Source organism: Mus musculus, chromosome 12 (genome assembly GCF_000001635.26).
Source record: "Mus musculus strain C57BL/6J chromosome 12, GRCm38.p6 C57BL/6J".
NCBI classification, from domain to species: Eukaryota; Metazoa; Chordata; class Mammalia; order Rodentia; family Muridae; genus Mus; species Mus musculus.
In genome coordinates, this window is record NC_000078.6 from 34977356 (window position 1) to 34996692 (window position 19337).

The window sequence follows — 19337 nt, forward strand, 5'->3', positions numbered from 1 at the left end:
TGGCTTCCATAGTTGAAAATAAAACTGAAGGTTAGGATTGTATACCTAGCAAAAATATCTCTCAAGAATGAGGGTGAAAGTCTGGAGAGATGGCTTGGTGATTAAGGTAAATATGAGCATGCGTAATCATGTGTGCATAGCCAAACACAAACACACATACAAATTTTAAAAATATTAATCTTTTTTTTTAAAAGGAGAAAAGTTAGAGTGGACAGACATATTGGCCTAAGTCTGTGATTCCAGTACTTAGGAGATAAAAGCATAGAAGTCCTCAGCTTTAAAGCAACCTATGTGCTTGGTGAGACTTCTGGTCAAAGGGGGAAAAAGGCAAGAAGATGAGAAGAAAGCAAAATGAGAGTAGGAGGCAAGACGCATTTAAACTCCTAAACATAGAAGAAATCACCAGCAAAATTGAAAAACAGTTTTACCTGAACAAGAAAGAAATGCTGCAAAAATACACACACACACATATATGTGTGTGCGCGCGCGCGTGTGTGTGTGTGTGTGTGCGTGTGTGTGTGTGTGTGTGTGTGTGTGTGTGTATGTGTGTATAAACACAGTAGTTCCAGTTCTCTAGCACTCAGGAGACTGAGACAGTAGGATAGATGAGGCAAAGAACTGAAGACCAGCTTGGGAAAAGTAATGGAACCTGTACAAAGGGACATAGCAAAGCACTCTTTCCTGTAATCCCAGAACTCAGTAGGCTGCAGCAGGAAGATTGCCATCTAATGTCAACAATAACAAAGTACACTGAAAACCGGAAATAAAACAACACAGAATCAAATGCTATGAAAAGCATCTAGCCATGTATTTCTGTCTAATTTGCTTTCCTTTGCTGCGATGAAACACTGAACACAAACAACTTGGGAAGGAAAACATTTGTTTCGCCTTACATGACAACCTGTCACTGAGGGAAACCAAGGAAGGGCCACGGAGGCAAGAACTGAAGCGGAAACCAGGTAGGAGTACTGCTTCCTGGCTTGCTTTCTGACTCACATTCAGCTAACTTCCCTAGGGTTGGTACTATTCACAGTGAGTTAGCCCTCCTCTACTAACTAGCAACCAAGAAAATGTTCCTTGTACGTGTCAAGTTGGAAAAAAAAAAACCTAACCAACACATCTTGACAATTCAGACAAAACTAAATCATAGAGGTGTGGTCAGCATGCTGGTAGCACTGGCATCATCAGGCATCTGGTTAGAAACAACCGCAGGCACCTCTCCTCGCACCCCAACTAGAGCACTGATTAGAAGCCCTGGGGACGGAGTTGGGCAATCTACGTGCCCTCACAAATCTTCCCAGTAGCCTTGATCTCTCTGGAATTGTTGGAAGCACAAGCACGCTCAGACGCACCACAGGCAATTTTCACTTATGTGAATGTATAGCTGGTGTCTGTACTTTTTTGAAAAGTCATTCTTCATAGTAGATGGCTACTGCTGAGGAGGAAAAGGGGTGAAATTTATCTTCAATTTACTGTTTATTAACTGATCAGAAATTACAGTGATACTGTGGGAGACGTCTTAATTCATCCTTCTAGTAAGCATGCTGATCCCCACTTCTCTGCCTTCCACAAAATAGGTTGTTTGTTTCGCCTAGAGAAGACAATTGGAAAGACCACAGGAGGTTATTTCTTTGTGTATCTTCCAATCATGTAGACTTCATGGATCAGAAGTGTATGTAAATTATGCCATGTTGATACTTCTGATGACAAATCTGGGGTCTTCCGGAATACAGAGTTGTTTAGTTGGATAAATTAAATGCAATGAATTTAGTTGGGTGCCAGAGGTAACCTGGGCCAAGTGGCATCATGAACGGCTAAAGATTAGGTGATCATACCTATCTTCATGTGAGGCATAGGCAAAGCCTGCCAACAGTAACACACTTTCTCCACAAAGGCCACACCTCCTAATCCTTTTCTTCCTTCTCAAGCAGTTCCACTCCCTGATGACTAAGCATTCAAAATATATGAGCCTACGGGGCCATTCTTATTTAAACCACCTCAGATATGTCTCTCCTTTGCCCTTCAAAGCATCAAAAAGTACACTTTTTATTTTTTTATTTTTTGAGACAGAGTTTCATTAGGTAATCTTCGTTGGCCTGGAACTTGCTATGTGTCTTAGTCAGGGTTTCTATTCCTGACAAACATCATGACCAAGAACCAAGTTGGAGAGGAAATGGTTTATTCAGTTTATACTTCCAGGTTGTTGTTCATCACCAAAGGAAGTCAGGACTTTGCCAGAAAGCAGGAGCTGATGCAGAGGCCACGGAGGGATGTCCCTTACTGGTTTTCTTCCCCTGGCTTGCTCAGCTTGCTCTCTTATAGAAAGCTAAGACTATCAGCCCAGGGATGGCGCCACCCACATTGCACCCTCCCCCACCCCCATCATTAACTAAGAAAATGCCTTACAGCTGAATCTCATGGAGGCATTTCCTCAACTCAAGCTTTCTCTATGATAACTCCAACTTGTGTCAAGTTGACACACAAAACCAGCCAATACAATTGACCCCCTGTCAACTTGGTACCAACAGAGTAGTGGTATTCCTGTGACAATCCAACCATGTTTTTTTTTGGGGGGGGGGGGCTGTGGAAGGACTTTGGAACTTTGGGCTTGAAGATCCACTCGGTGTTAAGAGCTCTGTGGAATGTTGTGTAGGAGCTTGGAAGATAATGTTTGAAACAGTGCAGAAAATTGAAACCTGGCTTGTAAAATTTCAGAGGGGAGATTAAAGATTCTTATCAGGACTGTTGCTATTTTGATTGTAAAGAATCTGTGGATCTGGTTAGCTGGGGCTGAAGAATCAGCTGTGATTAACAAGATACCAGAACTACTAAAGTGAAAACTTTTCCTTACTGGGACTATTGATGCTGGTTAGCTGGAGCTAAGAAATTAACACTGATTAAGAAGAGACCAGCACCATTGAGGTGAAATATTCTGGGAAGTGTTTTCTGAGAGCAAAGAGGCTGTGTTCCAGAGATAGCCAAGGTTGTACCTTGTGCTGTGGCTGGACTTGGTAATGTGTAAGTGTCACCCAGGTGGTACTGGTTTTGAAGGCATGATGGGGTCATGTAGAGCAGCTGAGGCTCAGCATTGTGAGAGGCCATGGAAGGCCATTGGTGAAGGTGCAGCCTCAGTTGCAATTGGTGGCCCAGGACTAAAAGGGGTCATGCAAAGGCATTGAGGCTTGGACCTAGGAAGAGAGCCTATGAGAGGCTATTGATGAAGCCTAGTTACAGCAGAAGACAGCAGTGTTTTGGAGATGCCAGTACCATGAGATGACTACCAAGAACAGCAGCAGCAGTGGAGTACTGGTGGCGGGAGCCTAGAAGACAAGGTGTGTGCTATAAAGGGCAGACCTAGAGAAGTGACACAAGCACTTGGAGAAGCCCAGAAGATCTTGAGTGGATCCTAGACATTGAACAATTTGGGTTTGATTTTGCTTTTGATTGTGTCTGTGCTCTGATATTTTTCCCTCTTGAAGGAAGAAAGTATTTTAGTGGAGCCCACGGTTAAGAGACTTTTAATTGTAAAAAGACTTTGAATTTTAAAGAGAATGTATATTTTAAAGCGATTGAAATTTTAATATGTAGAATTTGCAAAGGCTGGGGGTCTTTTAAAGTTATTTAGATCTTGGAGGTGAATAAGAAAGTAAGGATTGAGGCTTAATAATGGTGTGTTTGTGTGTCAAGTTGACACACAAAACCATTCAGTACACTATGTTAACCAGCCCAGCCTTGATCTCAGAGAGATCCACCTAGCCCTGCCTACTGAGTGCTACAAAGGTACATTTTAAAAGAGACTTGCATATCATAAATGGAAGCTGTGTGTTCTTATGTTCTTAAAGTTCATGAACATAGCTTTTTATTACTTGTATGAAAGTACACAAGTACTTTAGATTTAAAAAAAAAGACCTTCAATTATACACGAAAAAGCAACTATAAGTCCAGAATCTGCTTTGAAACACTCCCAAATTATTTCAGAGCTATGAAAGACAGATTTTCTTGTTTGCAATGTGGTAGTTCCAGAATCTCTCTACATAGTCCTTTGTCTGTCATTACAAAGGTATATTATTTAGCTCCTGGAATCTCATTTTTATTCCATGATTACTATTTCATACTAGGATTGTCTGGTTTACTGGACTTTTAAAAGAAACTCCAATGTACAGTCCAGAAACACCTTCCTGAGTCTTAACACAACACTCACATTCAAAGCCCTGTTTCTGAACCACAAAACTTCCTCTTGGGCTCCTATTTGTTTCTCTCGGCCTTGTTTACCTCGCTGTTACCCACACATCTATTATGTAAGATGACAGATTTCCAACCAAAAAAAAAAAAAAAAAAAAGCTTGATAAACACACACAGCCATCAACTCCAATCATAAACAATCACAGAACAAACTTTAGAGCATTTGTACGGAGCGTGAACCTCAGCGGGAAAAGTGTTCTCTCCGAGTATTGCGGTTGATGATTATGAGTAAGATAGATGAGCTGAGGCAGTGGGATAATAATGTTCTGGGACTGCGAGTCAATGAGGAAGATTAAAGGCACAAAGCAAGTCTTCCTAATCAGCAAGGAGATAACTGCTGGAAAGAAAAATATGTTCCTTGCTTGAAATTAACTGCCACACGTTCCCAACCTACACAAAGCTGTCAGAAAGGACATCTAAATCTGTCCTTGTTTGTAACATGTGTTGTGACAAGATTTGACAGTTTATCAAAGAACTATAATTGCCACCTAAACATCTAGCATTTTGTCAACTGTAAGTGTGTTTAGTGAAAGCATTTATTTAACTTAAAACACAACCATTTTCCTCGCTCTCTGAAATGACTGCCTGGATTTCTTTTCTCCTTAGCTGATCAAGCTGAATCAGAACTGTCTTTGAATTATTTATGTTGGGATTGTGAAGGGTAAAGAAACAATCAGTAAAGCAAGATATGATTACCAAGGAAATGTGTATATTCTGGTTATTGACTCCAAAGACCTTAGAAGTGTGACAGCTCTCAGGGATCTGTGCACATGACATTTACACACTCTTGTTTGGGGAAGGGGAAAGATGAGGCCCTTTTCTCCCCTTCACCATTCTGAATTCTAGAGCAATTTACTAAGAAGAAACACCTCAGCAGAGAGATGTGTTCCACAATGTGTCTCATCCCTGCATGTATCTTTTCCCAGAAGCAGTCCATCATTGATATGTTTTCTCCCTCAACCTATAGAACAAAGAGGAGGAATGTGCAATCCCTGGATGAGGTATCCAAGTGAGAAACGTGGCAGAAGAACAGTGTATCACACTCGTGGTTTGTTTCTTTCTGGAAATTTTAGAAGTTGGTTAGGGCTCATATTTGTTCTTTGTTGTAGTTATTTGGGTCTTGGCACATGTGTACCTCCTGCAAACTTTTTTCTGTCATCCTAATTAACTTGGGAGTTGGGAGTAGGAGCCTAACAGGACAGAACAGTAAAAGCCATGAGTGGAAATCTAGGAAGCCTGCATCCTGGTACACACTGAGCTGTAGTGAGTCAGAAGATCATGGATAGCTTGTTTCTTTGATAACTTGGTTTCCTGGCTGTGAACTGGGTTATTAATACATGGCCTATGAGACCATTTCCATCCTTAACATATTATGATTCTAGACAAATCCAAGGTACAGCAGAAGCCAGCTCTTGGAACAAAAATAACAGCAAGACAAAAATGGCTTCTACTTAACAACTTGAGAAAAATATAACCAACTATGGGTTTTAAATGTTTACATTAGTATTCAGTCCTATTTAGGTAATATTAAATCTATTTAAAAATCTGTTTTGTTTTTCATTAAAAACCGAAAATGTGTGTCATACTGAGAACACTAAAAGAAAAATCAATTTAATTGAGGCTGCAAGTACTTTTAGTGCTTCTAAATTAAGCCGCAGGATTTTCTGTACAAATCACTGTATATAGCTCATTTGGGATGAATTACATGGCACAGGTGTTTCTGTTGGATTTGCTCTGAAGAGAAGAACATGAATGAAGAGCTGTGAACAGAAAGCAGTTGGCATGGATTGTCAACCCCAAAGCACATGAACTGCAGAGGAAAGACAGGCATTTCCATGTCAAGAGGGATATGTTCAGGTCACTACCATGCTTTCTTGGTATAACAATTTAACATGGGCATTGTTAGCTGTTTGTGTGACTTTATAATATAATATCTCATTTGACATGTAAAAATAAAAGTCTATAACCAAGTAATGCATTTCTCAGACTTCGCTGTGTGTAATCAATGTTTTAATAATTTACTTATTGATAGCCACTTGCTGGATTCCAGACTCAGTTTCTTCAACTATCAAGGTTAGTTGCTAGTTCCTACTTATCATCTTAAACTCCAGCAGAGGCTCTGCCATCTACAAATATGTTAAACTACGTTCACAGCTATGCCAGCATACATGTGGCCCCGTGGGGAACACATTCTGATACACTTTCAAGAGGTAAAACAACACACAGGTAAAACAACACACAGGAGTTACTTATGGAGTATGCAGCCACCTCTCCATTATGTATCCTGGAGGTACTTGCAAATACTCTGGAATAGAATCCCATCTATACCATTTCCAACCTTTTGTCTTTTCACTCTGTTGAAGAACTAGACTGACTGAATAACACTCTACCCCAGAACTCCTCCAGCTTCAAACTTTTTTTAATGAGACTTTCTTTTTTTATTTAAGCAATTTTTTATTAGGTATTTTCTTCATTTACAATTTAAATGCTATCCCAAAAGTCCCCTATACTCTCTGCCCCCCCCCTGCTCCCCTACCCACCCACTCCTGCTTCCTGGCCCTAGCATTCCCCTGTACTTGGGGTATATAATCTTTGCAAGACCAAGAGCCTCTCCTCCCAATGATGGCCGACTAGGCCATCTTCTGCTACATATGCAGCTAGAGACACCAGCTCTGGGGGTACTGGTTAGTTCATATTGTTGTTCCACCTATAGGGTTACAGACCCCTTCAGCTCCTTGGGTACTTTCTCTAGCTCCTTCATTGGGGGCCCTGTGATCCATCCAATAGCTGACTGTGAGCATCCACTTCTGTTGTTTAGAACCCTGTTTTGTTTTTCCATATATTCAAATTTTAAATTTCCAAAAAGTTAATAATGATTAGTCAGCACTTGAGAGGAATTAAAGGATGCAAGGCCAGCCTAATCATGGAACTAACTCTAGGAAAGCCAGGGCTACACAGGGAAACCCTATCTGGGAAAAAAAAGACAATAAGAAAAACTAATAACAATAACAATAAGAAAGTCCCATAGACTATAAAGTCTTCTTAATTTGAAAAGTGTGCAGTAGATGCCAGTCAAGCTTATTTTTTTGTTTGTTTGTTTTGTTTTGTTCTGTTTTGGTTTTGCCCTTTTCCCCCCCCCCAAAAGGCTTGAGGTCAGATCAGCAGAACCGTTAGGGGAAGGGACAGTAACGGCTTTGTAACCACCCTCTGTGCAATGCCCGGAAACTGTTAGCCTGTGGTCCAATTTCCCTTCCAAGACGGAAGTTTTGCGTCTAGGATCTCAGGCCAAGATGCCAAACATCAAACTCTTCAGCGGAAGCTCCCACCAGGACTTATCCCAGAAGATTACTGAGCGCCTGGGCCTCGAGCTCAGCAAGGTGGTCACTAAGAAGTTCAGCAACCAGGAGACCTGCGTGGAAATTGGTGAGAGTGTGCGTGGAGAAGATGTCTACATCGTTCAGAGCGGTTGTGGTGAGATCAACGACAGTCTAATGGAACTTTTGATCATGATCAATGCCTGCAAGATCGCTTCAGCCAGCAGGGTGACTGCAGTCATCCCGTGCTTCCCTTATGCCCGGCAGGATAAAAAGGATAAGAGCCGGGCTCCCATCTCTGCGAAGCTCGTAGCAAATATGCTGTCTATAGCAGGTGCAGATCACATTATCACCATGGACCTACATGCTTCTCAGATCCAGGGGTTTTTTGACATCCCGGTAGACAATTTGTATGCAGAGCCAGCTGTGCTGAAGTGGATAAAGGAGAATATTTCTGACTGGAGGAACTGCACGATTGTCTCTCCTGATGCTGGCGGAGCCAAGAGGGTCACTTCCATCGCGGACCATTTGAATGTGGATTTTGCCTTGATTCACAAAGAACGGAAGAAAGCCAATGAAGTGGACCGCATGGTGCTTGTGGGTGATGTGAAGGATCGGGTGGCTATTCTTGTAGATGACATGGCTGATACTTGTGGTACAATCTGTTACGCGGCGGACAAACTTCTCTCAGAGGGAGCTACCAGAGTTTATGCCATCTTGACTCATGGCATCTTTTCTGGCCCAGCTATTGCTCGCATCAATGGCGCATGCTTTGAAGCAGTAGTAGTCACAAACACCATACCTCAAGAAGACAAGATGAAACAGTGTAGCAAAATCCAGGTGATTGACATCGCCATGATCCTTGCTGAAGCCATCCGGAGAACCCATAACGGAGAATCTGTTTCCTACCTGTTCAGTCACGTACCCTTGTAATGCAGTGACGTAAAGTTTAGATGCAGGAAGATAAAATAAAAAGAAACCTTGTTCATTTCTTTGCTTCTGTATATGGTGAAATGTTCTGACAGAGACCCATTTGGGTCCACCGTGGCCTCAGTAGATAGGGGATTGTGGGTTTCCTCACATAGTCATTTCATTCTGGCGTCTTTGATTTTGTGAGCTTTGAAGTTTCACAAGGCCCCATTGCCACAGGGTTTCTGCTCTTGCAATATATTTCGTCAAGCTACAAAGCCACTTGACCTAACACACACACAATGACATGGTCCAAGTTCACCAGAGTCCGTGGGAAACTTCAACAGGCACCCTGGGCTTTCTTAACCATCTTTCTGTATTCTAAATGCACTGGAAGGCAATGGCAGCTTCCAGTTTAAGCCATCATTGAGCTCTACGAGTCTGCACAGCAAAGTACAGCTAGTGTTCTTTGAGAAAGAAGACCCTGACTGTCTCTATTTGAGGACTCATCTTAGAATCTTAATCCTACATCCTTCTTTCACTTTAGCTCTCCCAGGCATCCTCTTCCTGGGAAAATATGCAATTGTGTTCAACTGTTCAATAAATCATAGTCTTGTCAAAAGCAATGTCTCTTGCACCTATCAACGATGCATGATCTGTAATAGAATTTTGTTTTGCTGTAGCTGCCTACTCGCATCATGGTAGATTCTAGGTGGTGCTGCAGAGCCTTCTGGCTAGTTTCAACATTTGTGTCTCATCTTCCTTCACTGTAGTAGATTGGCCTTCCCAAAGACCTTAGCTTGTACTTTGAGATTATGCTCTCATTTCTGTCTATGTGTATTGAAGTGTGTGGTTACAAAGACTGTGTGAAGTTTCTCATCTCCAGGAAAATAGACAAAAAAGCCCCAAGAATTTCTAAAGGATAAAACAAAACCAAGGCAGATTTAAAGAAGCAATATTTAATGTGTTATCTGACTTCTCATTTGAATTACTGGGTAATAAATGGGATGGAATAATGTCTTTGTATTTCTAAAGTAATATTTTAAGCCTTAATTTTTTTGTGTTCAAATTTAAAGGCAGTATTAAGGCATTTATAAATCTTTAGTATTAAAAGATTAAGAAAATTTACCATTATAGCTCCTTTCAAAAATATTGTTTTGAGTTTACTAAAAGCTCACAATTTAGGAAGTCAAGGCAGGAGAACTGAGAGTTCAGGGTTGTCTTATTCTACATGGTGAATTCCAGGACAGAGAGCCTAAGTAATACCCTAGGTAAGTAATATCCTATCACAACATACATACATACATACACACACACACACATACATACATACACACATACATACATACACACATACATACATACACACACATACATACATACACACACACATACACACATACATACACACACATGCATACATACATACACACACATACATACACACACATACATACATATATACATACATACACACATACATACACACATGCATGCATACATACACACATACACACATACATACATACATATTACATATATCCATAGCCTAAAGCAATAAAACTTATCACTAGTAATAAGCCCCCTTGCAGACTTACAAAACCTTTGCTAAGGAAGACAGAAAATGCCTAAACTGGGTGTACCAGAAACCTGACTAGGAAGAATGAAATTGCATTCTGACAGCTTCTTCAAATTATCTAGTTAGCACAAACCCAATTAAAATCCTTATAGGAATTTTTTCCTAAAGCAGACTTGACAGGCTTTTCTCAAAATTCATCTGGAAAAAGGTGAGCAAAATTTATCAAGAACCTTTTGAGGCTGTATTTTGTTACAGTATAATAAATCAACGCCGTAGCAGTAGAATGAGGAATATACACACAGTGCTGCAGGGGTGCAACTCTCCAAACACATCCACGCATGCTTACAGGAATCTCAGACACATGCCCCATTTAAAAGATCAGCTGGGCTTGTTGGGGGAAGGAGGCACATAACTGTATTAAGTTTTTGGAATAATCATTACCATGAGTCCCTATGGAGATGCTTTCCTCATCCCCCTGCCTTGGCATTCACTCCTGCTGACTACTCACACTCTCCAAAGTGGAGAATGAGTGTCTTGCCATATTTTCTAGTTGACTTTTTGCATTTGTTCATCTATCCAGAGCATAGCAATGCGTATGGTGTCTTCATGTTGTATCAATAGCTTTGGAATGCTCTACTCTTTCTGCATTTCTGAAAAAAATATGTAAATTCCTTGATTGTGCATATGTATATATGTAATATATACTACAATGTAACTTTAAGACTTTAACACTCATTTTAACATAATCTCCTTATCTTAATGAAGTGTGTCAGTTTCATACAACCAATTATTTGAGACAAATTTCCTCTAGAATACAAAGTAACTCCATACCAGTGTTCTTCTGGTCTCTGTGAGCACCTAGCACACAGTAGGCAAAAGGACATAAAAAGAAAGCTGCTATATTGCTTTGAAGTGTGTGTGTGTGTGTGTGTGTGCACATGTGTGTATTTGTGATATGAATGTGTGAGTATACATATGTGAGTGTATATGTGGTATTGTGAAAGTACATGAGTGTGCACATATGAGTACATGCGTTGATGATGGATGTGTATGTGTTTGAGTGTAAGTGGGTATGTATCTGTGTTTAAGAGCACATGTGGATATGTATGTCACCATAAGTAGATTACCAGCAAACTATGAATACTAAATGGTTTCCTGGTGAGGCCTCAAAACAAAATGGGCAATAGATTATTGTAAACTAGAAGAATGTCTATGCTTGTTACAAAGTGGCAGAAAACAGTTAAATTATGTCCTACTTTGAACAGAAAACAATCTGTAAGTGGTGAACTTGGACATCTTTTGGCTTAAGAGATGTTCCAAATGCAGCTTTGATCCTCATCTCTACTTACAATAGAACAAGAGAAAACACTGAAAACATATGGAAGGGACAACCCAGCAAACAGAGCCAGGAGCCAGGACCCAATCACTCTGCAGGTTCTCAGCCTAGCTAGATTTGCAAAAATGAAAAAATGAAAAAAAAAACCCTCATTATTGGTAAAGCATGCTCTGGATCAAAGCCTCAGGGTGTGCCTGGATTACTGTTTGCAAAATCAATTAGGTATGTGATTCATGAATACAAGCAGCCATCTCAAAAGAGGCAGGGACTGACAGAGAAAAGACAATAGAACATTAAATTCTTAGCTCCTATGTTTCTGCTGATATTTTTAAGTCGATAGAAAATTACCTAATGGAGGATAAATCTAACAGTAATTTCTTAGATCAAAATCTAGTGGGTTTTTTTATGTATTCAAAAAAGCAATGGGTCACTCTTGTAGGTTGTTTTTTGTTTGCTTGCTTGTTTTATCTATTTCCAGTAGGTGACTGATGCACTAGAAACTGTAACTTTTTGGGGAACTGAGCTGCAATGGGCAAAGAAAATTGCCCTGGACAGCATCTACACCTGGAAACCAACAGCATCTTGGGTAGGCTGTATTTTGAGAGATCAGACTAAACAATATACATTTCTCATTCTCAATAAAGATGCGTAATCCCTAATGCGGGAAGGAGTGTTTACAGGAACCCAGTATGAGTATAAATGTCTAAGCGCACCTGACGTATCTCTTATCAGATGACATGATTAATGGTGTTTTCTTCAGAGTGGCTGCAGTTAGGGTTCATTAACATGCTTCCCAAATTCTAATGCTGTTTCAGAGATGCAGTCAGATGATTGTACTCCGAGGCATCCGGCAAGAATTAGAAAAGATAAGGCTGTGATTGAATAGCTTTAAATAATACATTTCACCCAGAGTAGTTGTTATGCAACTAGTGACTTGGTCGGTGGTTTTTGTGCTTATCATCCTGTTTTCTGCTTTTCCAGGAAATCCATTAATTATTAAGCCTGATTCAATTGTACACACTATGTAATACCTGGGATAACTCATCATTTCATGCAAAAGAAAGAGACCTCTCTTTTGCAACATTAGTCTCTGGTTTGGAAATAAGCAGTGAATAGAATCTGTTTTATAGACAGAAATTACACATTTCCTCCTTGTTTACTAGTTGGCGGTTCTACTGAACAGCCCTACTTCTTACAGAAAGATTAAGGAAACAGGTTCTGAGCACTTGGGAAATAGCACAAGATGTAGAAGGGGGGCAGCTGTAAAGACTTTGAGGTAGGGACATACACAGTGATGTCATCAACTTTTCATTGCTGCGACAAAATACCTGAGGCAACTTAGAGGTGGAAAGGTTCAGATGTGTTCACGTGGTTCACCAATGCTTTCACCTACGGTTCTTTAGATCCTGTGTTTCTGGACCTCAGCAAAGTAGGACATGACAAGAATGGAAAGAAGGCACCAAAGAAAGAGAGAGTAGAGCAAGAGAGAGCAAGAGAGTGGAACAGTAAGAGACAGCATTATTGAAGCCTGCCCCCCCAGCATAGCTGTAGCCATTTTGTTCCATGCCTGCCAGCTATTTCATATTGTTGATGTAATATGCCTGCCAGTCATTGACACAGAAAAATAACTTGACTCAAAACAGGTGCAGGGTGACCACTTCCCCTGTTATGTTCTGTATGTTCTGAGGTTTGTTAATCTTAATTCTACAAAGCTTTACATAGGACCCATCAAGTTAAAGGTCAATGTGAACTATCATGTCTTAAACGGCTTGAGTCAGAGCTGAGCCTTGGGCAGTACTTCCTGCACCTGTGTATGAGTTCATTGTGGGTTCTGTGGTTTTTTCCTTTATAAACCAGCCCTGAGAAATGTTTGTTATTGTAGTTCAGATAATTCTGAGCTATGCCTCTGATCCAATCAGTATCAGGGTGTGCGTTCAATAAAGCATCCTTGTCTGGCTGAGATTGGTGTTCATGTGGTTTGTGGAATGACTCCAACAAGCGTGAGAGACGCAGAGAGGTGTGTGTGGAGGGGAACAGAAACAAGATCACAAGACCTACCTTTTAAGGCCACATTCCCAAAGACTTAGCTCCTCCAACCAGATCACACTTTCTAAAAGTCCATTCAGCTATTAATTCATCAAAGACCAATCCACTGTTAAATTTAGAACCTATGATCCAATCAGCACTCAAGAAGGAGTTTTGGGGCCATTTTTTTCATCCAAATTGTATACACACTCACACACACACACACATTCACACTAACAAGAAGAAGACTGGGTAAAGTAAAGCAAAAAAGAATAATAGAATAAAATTAAGTCAGAAAAAGAAGCAATAATGTAAGGCAGACAAAAGTGCAATGTGTTTAGTTTCTCTGATTATTGATAAACATGAATATACAAATACATACACATACACACACACACACATATGCCTACAAATAGCCATCATTATTAAGAAGATTGTATCCTAGGTATTACAGACTAGAAAGTTCATGCTTGTCCTTCGTGGAAGTTTTCTGAAGAACTCAGACAAGCCAGAACTTGGTAACTATGAAATACTGGCCACTGCCGTTCACCACTGAACCTCTAAGAACAAGGCGTGGTCAGCAATATTTTTCAACAACTACCTTCAAGAATTCTTATGATTCACCAAGCTTATATGAGCCTCAGCTCCAAAAGTGAGATTGATAGAGAAAAATGTGAGTGCAGAGATAGTCTTGCTCATGATTATAGGATTCTAATTTGCTAAAACTTGAGGTGGCCCTGGCCAGTACAATGCATAAACGGCCTCTCCCTCCCCGTGACCACAGCCTTCATCTCCAATGAGCCCCAAGCCTCTTTCTTGCTAACTGTAGATTTAACCTCAGATTGCTTCTCCATCCCAGGGTTCCAGTATTCACTGCTCACTTATAAGACTGATCAGAGGAGATGACACTTAAGTGCCATCCCTCTTGCAAGGCTATCCCTAGACAATGGGGTCTTTTTCTGCAATTGTTAGTCGGGTAATACTACATTATTATTACTTAGAAAAATGTGTTTATGTGTGGAGCTAATCTATAGGATCAAATTTTATTTTATTTATTCAGTATATTTTGATGATATAGCAGAACTGTAGTTTCTATAAAAAAAAATCACTTTGTACCTAAAAGTTTTTTACAGAGATGCAATTCCAAAGAGTCAAGTAAAACCAAAATAAAATGGCCTTTGAAAAATCAAATAGACTTTAGTTTTGTTGTGGGGCTTTTGGGTATAGTGGGCTGTATGTAGACACGTACAGTTCATAAGCTGTCTACCCAGTAGGATAGTTGCAGCTTCTTCTGTTTGTCTCCTGTGCTCTGTGAGTCACTGACTCTGACTGTTGTCTAGCTGTTAGTCACTGGCTAGTGTTGCACCCTCTGACCTCTCAGCTGCCTCAAATACTGTTAATTATACTAAACTGTCTTTGTTCTCACATTTACCTAACAGCTTGTGGCTTTGCCCTGGTAGAGAATTAACTCTCCCTCAGACACCAATACACAGTCGCAATCTTTCTTAATTACATCATACTTAGCTTCATGTCTTTGGGGTGTGGTATGAGGTGGCTTCGTGAAACAGGTGGACGATATCTTTACTTAATCTGCTATAATTAGATTATTATATTATAATCTGAAGAGATTGGAAAGATGGCTCATTTGCTGCTCTTTCAGAGGAACCAGGTTCAGTCCCTCAAACCTATATATACCAAGTGACTTACAACTACCTGTGACTATAGTTCCAGGGCATCTGTTGACCTCTTCTGGTCTCTAGAAGCACCTGAATGCATGTGGTATGTACAAAATAAAATAAACAAAGGAATATTTAAAAAAAACAAAAACAAAAAACGAGACACTAGAAAGATGGCTCAGTTGTTTAAAGCAGTGGCTGCTTTTAAAGAGGACCCATGTTTGAGTCCCCAAACTCACATGGAGGCTCACAACAGTTCCAAGGGATCCAAGTCCATTTTCTGGTCTCTGTTGGTACTGCATGCATGTGGACTACAGACACACCTGCAGATAAAATGAAAATATTCATTCATATAAACTATCCCTCCTCTTACCTGTCTAGCTTTGCTATGCCATACCCAGGTACAAAGCTTCTTACTCATCTTCCCCAGAACTTTAGACTCTACCTTGATTCTCACTGCAATGTGTGCGCAATATGCCCTTTTTACAAAGGGTGCGTTTCCCTAAGTAGCTACAGAGAGCTGGCTCCTGCACATATATTAATCTTGATAACTAAGTGTATTCCTAACTGATTAGTATGTTTTTGCAACTCTGATTTTTGTGTCCATAATTAAGACAAAATATTCCATATTATTTGTTTAAGTAAAGCTTTCTTCTCACTCTGAAGTGTAAAACTTCACTTTGTTTTTTCATTAGTGTATATAAACTGTGCAAAGGCTGAGATTTCACTTAGACGTCCCCATACCCACTTAGAAGATACTTTGGTCATAGCCATCCCCCAGGTATCATTCTAATCCCCTCTGTCCCTTTTCCCTTCCACATATACAATATTCATTTTAACTTCAGGTCATTTCCCCTTAAATTCCATATAAGAAAAACACTGATATTAGTCTTTCTGAGTCTACTGTAGTTGCTAACATAATGATATCCAGTCCTGACTAGTTTTCTGCAAATGATGTAATTGTATTCTTTATGGATACATAGAACTTCCATTGTGTGTATATATCACAACTGTGCTTGTCTATCATGTTGTTGGACACTGAGATTGATTGTCTGACATGATTACTGGCAGTGTGGCCATGTGCAGTGTGTCAGGGTATCTATATAGTACCTGGTTTTGATTCTTCTGAACACACACCCAGAAATAATGTAGCCAAAATACAGGGCATTTTTATCTTAAGAATACAATATGGGTTTATTTAGTAAATAATATCAACATTATATAGAAGAGCTTCAACCATTGCGGTGATTTATATATGAAATAAACTCTAGATCTTTTTTCCTTTCCTTTACATGTAACATAGGTCTCTCGGTTAACAAATTTACTTTGATGAACTTCTCCCTCTTGTTTCTTTATTTAGTAACAGAATTTGGAAAGCACAGCATGAAATTTTTAAGGAATACTCTACATTTATATTTACCCACAGTTAAGTAGTTAATAAGTGTTAAAACAAGAAAAATCCTAGATTAATCTTTTTATGTGTATATGGACGTATGATACAGAAAGCATTAGACTCACAGACCTTTCAAGTTCAATAGAGCCCTCAATATCATTAGTACAATATATGAATTTACGTGGAAAAAGTTTAGAAAGTAACTAAAATTAATACTTTGTGTGTGTGCGTGCATGTGTGTGCATACATGTGCGTGTGTGTGCAAATATACATCCATGAACTAAATAAAGGATGCCCTGAAACCGAGTTGCTAATCCTTCAGTAGAGTATTGACTATGGCTTCTGTTTAATCCTCAGCTGATGAAGAAATACTGACCTACATCAACTACACTTCCAATAAGGTGGGAATGGTGAGCCAGCCTAAGAAAAGAACAAAAACAGTTTATGCCCTGCAAGTCTCAAATATATCACATAATCATCTACCTAAGTGGGTACATAAGAATCCCATCCTGAAACTTGACAATTATTCAAAGTGTACTGAAACTGAATGTTAGTGCTCTGTATGTTTTATTCCAAATTCAAGTACACCTCCAAGAGTAAAAACCATGTGCCAGTAAGTTAAACTATCAGAGAAAGCTAAATAGTAAACTGATGATCCCTATTCCTGCAGTCTGCTCGTTCCCCCTCTTCGCTGTGTGTGTGTGTGTGTGTGTGTGTGTGTATGCACTTGCGCACATGTGTGCAAATATGCACCAAAGGATAGTTTCAGGTGTTATTATTCCTCAGGTATTTTCACCTTTTTTTAGAGACAAGTTCTCTCACTGCTCTGTAGCTTCTAACCACTCGTCTCTGCCCAAACCAGCACTAGGCTCACAGGTATGGATTACTATGCTCAACTTTTCTTCTTTCCCCCGCCCCCATGGGTTCTGGGATCAAATTCAGTTTCTCATGTCAAAAGGCAAGCATTTAGCCATTTGGTTGCCTTCTCAGCTCCCTAGCTCCTAGTTTGTGTCTCCCACTTCTTCAGTGACACTCTCATATGAATCTGCTATCTTCTCAGCCAATCCTAACAAGTTTGAGCCTGCAGTCTTACATAAGCTTAGAGGTAACTACAAAACACCACAGCTATCCACAGTATCTGATCTTCTGCTCCCTTCCTTGCAACAATATGGCTCAACCTAAAGTCAGCTCTACAGACCAAGCTTCTGGTTTCTGGGCACCCCTTAGCACTCTGACATACCCCTTCATTAGCCACGAGTCCAGGTTTTTCCTCTGATTCCATTCTCTTCTATATTATTTCATCAGAACTCCCGGGCTCATCCTTTCTTCCCTTATACCCCAACCTCCACCACAGTGAGCATCTCTCTACCAGTCTCTGCTTTGGCCTGCTTCCTGGTGAATTTCCAGGTATTTTCTAACAAAGCTCACCTATTACCTTAAAACCATCATCCACCTCCACCCCCAATTTAGCAACTTTTATTCACCTGCCGTAATTGCCATCTCGGTGGCTGACGGCTGAATAAGCTCACCCTTTAGTTCTTTCTGAACTCTGACTACCTGGTTCAGCTTAGCTGTTCTGGTTTAAACTCCTCTCCAAGATAACTGGTTCAATCTGACTTCTCTCAGCTTCTCACTGAACTTCTCTGCTTGTCCTCAAACTAACTCTGCCAATCTGTTCTAATATTCTGGCTCCTTCTTAGTCTCTGGCTTCAATGGTCTCTGTTGGTCTGCCCTGAACAGCATGAATTCATGATCGAACTTGACTCCACTGCACTCCCTGTACTGACTCCCAACTGACTTAGCTCTGAACTACACTGAACTGAATGATTTAAACTCAACTGACTGAGTTCATTGCCTGAACTCAACCCAGCTGAACTGGCTCCTGCTCTCTTCCTGAACTGATCTCAACAGCCTCCCTTTCCTGTCTGTTCTCCTGAGAGGTGGGCAAATCCTATCTCTGAATCATTCTACCAAATCTTTCTCTGATTCATCACTTTGTCTGCCCCTCAATTAGATATCACTTTCAAACATAGCTGCTTCCTTCTACAAACTAATCTTACCAAACATGAAAGTGTTTGGGACGAAAGGTGTGCACTAAGAGTGTGTCTGTATTTCTGCCAGTGCAGCCATGTTACTGGATTAAAATTCCTCTACACCCCCACTCCTCGTGACATAATACTGACAAGACAAATCTTCAAATTGACACCCTTTTATCTATTTATTTTTAATTTTTGTTTTATATGCATGAGTGTATTTCTGTGCCACATGTACATGCCTAGTTCCTGGGGATGATAGAAGAGGTATCAGTTCTTTTGGAAATGGAGTTATAGACTGTATGAGCCTCTATGTGGGAGCTGGGCACTGAACCTCAGTCCTCTCCAAGAGTAGCAAATATTTTTAAGCACTTAGGCAACTTTCTAGCCCCTCTAGGTCACCCTTTTAATAACATCTTTCTGATACTAGAATGTCCAAGGCAAGCTAAGTATCCATTATCTGAAATGTTTAATACCAGAAATATTTTTGGACTTTGAAAAGTATTTCTTTTCAGATTTTACAATGGTTTCATACACACATACACAGGGAGAAAGAGGTAGGGAAAGGTGATGGAATCCAGGTCTTAACATGAAATTAATGTATGTTTCTTTTGGATTTTTGTTATGCAATACTTCCCCTAGGGACACTGAAGCAGTGTCTACTTACTCTAAATAGGGAAACAGTAACAGACCAAAGTAAAAATTTCTTTCTCTCTTTCTTTGTTTCTTTGTTTCTCTCTCTCTCTCTCTCTCTCTCTCTCTCTCTCTCTCTCCCTCCCTCCCTCCCTCCCTTCCTTCTTTCCTCTCTCTCTTTTTTTCTTTTGTCCTTT

At 40.1% G+C, this 19337-nt stretch overlaps 1 protein-coding gene and 2 long non-coding RNA genes across 3 annotated transcripts in view; 1 reads left to right on the top strand and 2 right to left on the bottom strand.

Annotated features, from left to right (window-relative positions):
• Gm33864 overlaps positions 1-13528 on the bottom strand; it is a 57449-nt gene extending 43921 nt beyond the window's left edge. The window contains exon 1 of the long non-coding RNA XR_381444.2: positions 12094-13528. This is a non-coding gene — a long non-coding RNA (predicted gene, 33864). The remainder of the gene's footprint in view (positions 1-12093) is intronic.
• Positions 7406-9081, top strand: Prps1l1 (phosphoribosyl pyrophosphate synthetase 1-like 1). Its single transcript, NM_029294.2, has one exon. The coding sequence runs from the start codon at positions 7533-7535 to the stop codon at positions 8487-8489; it is 957 nt and encodes a 318-aa protein (NP_083570.1). The 5' UTR covers positions 7406-7532; the 3' UTR covers positions 8490-9081.
• A 61-nt stretch (positions 13529-13589) lies between the features above and the next one.
• Positions 13590-19337, bottom strand: part of Gm40385 — a 30624-nt gene continuing 24876 nt past the window's right edge. The window contains exon 4 of the long non-coding RNA XR_872675.1: positions 13590-15404. This is a non-coding gene — a long non-coding RNA (predicted gene, 40385). The remainder of the gene's footprint in view (positions 15405-19337) is intronic.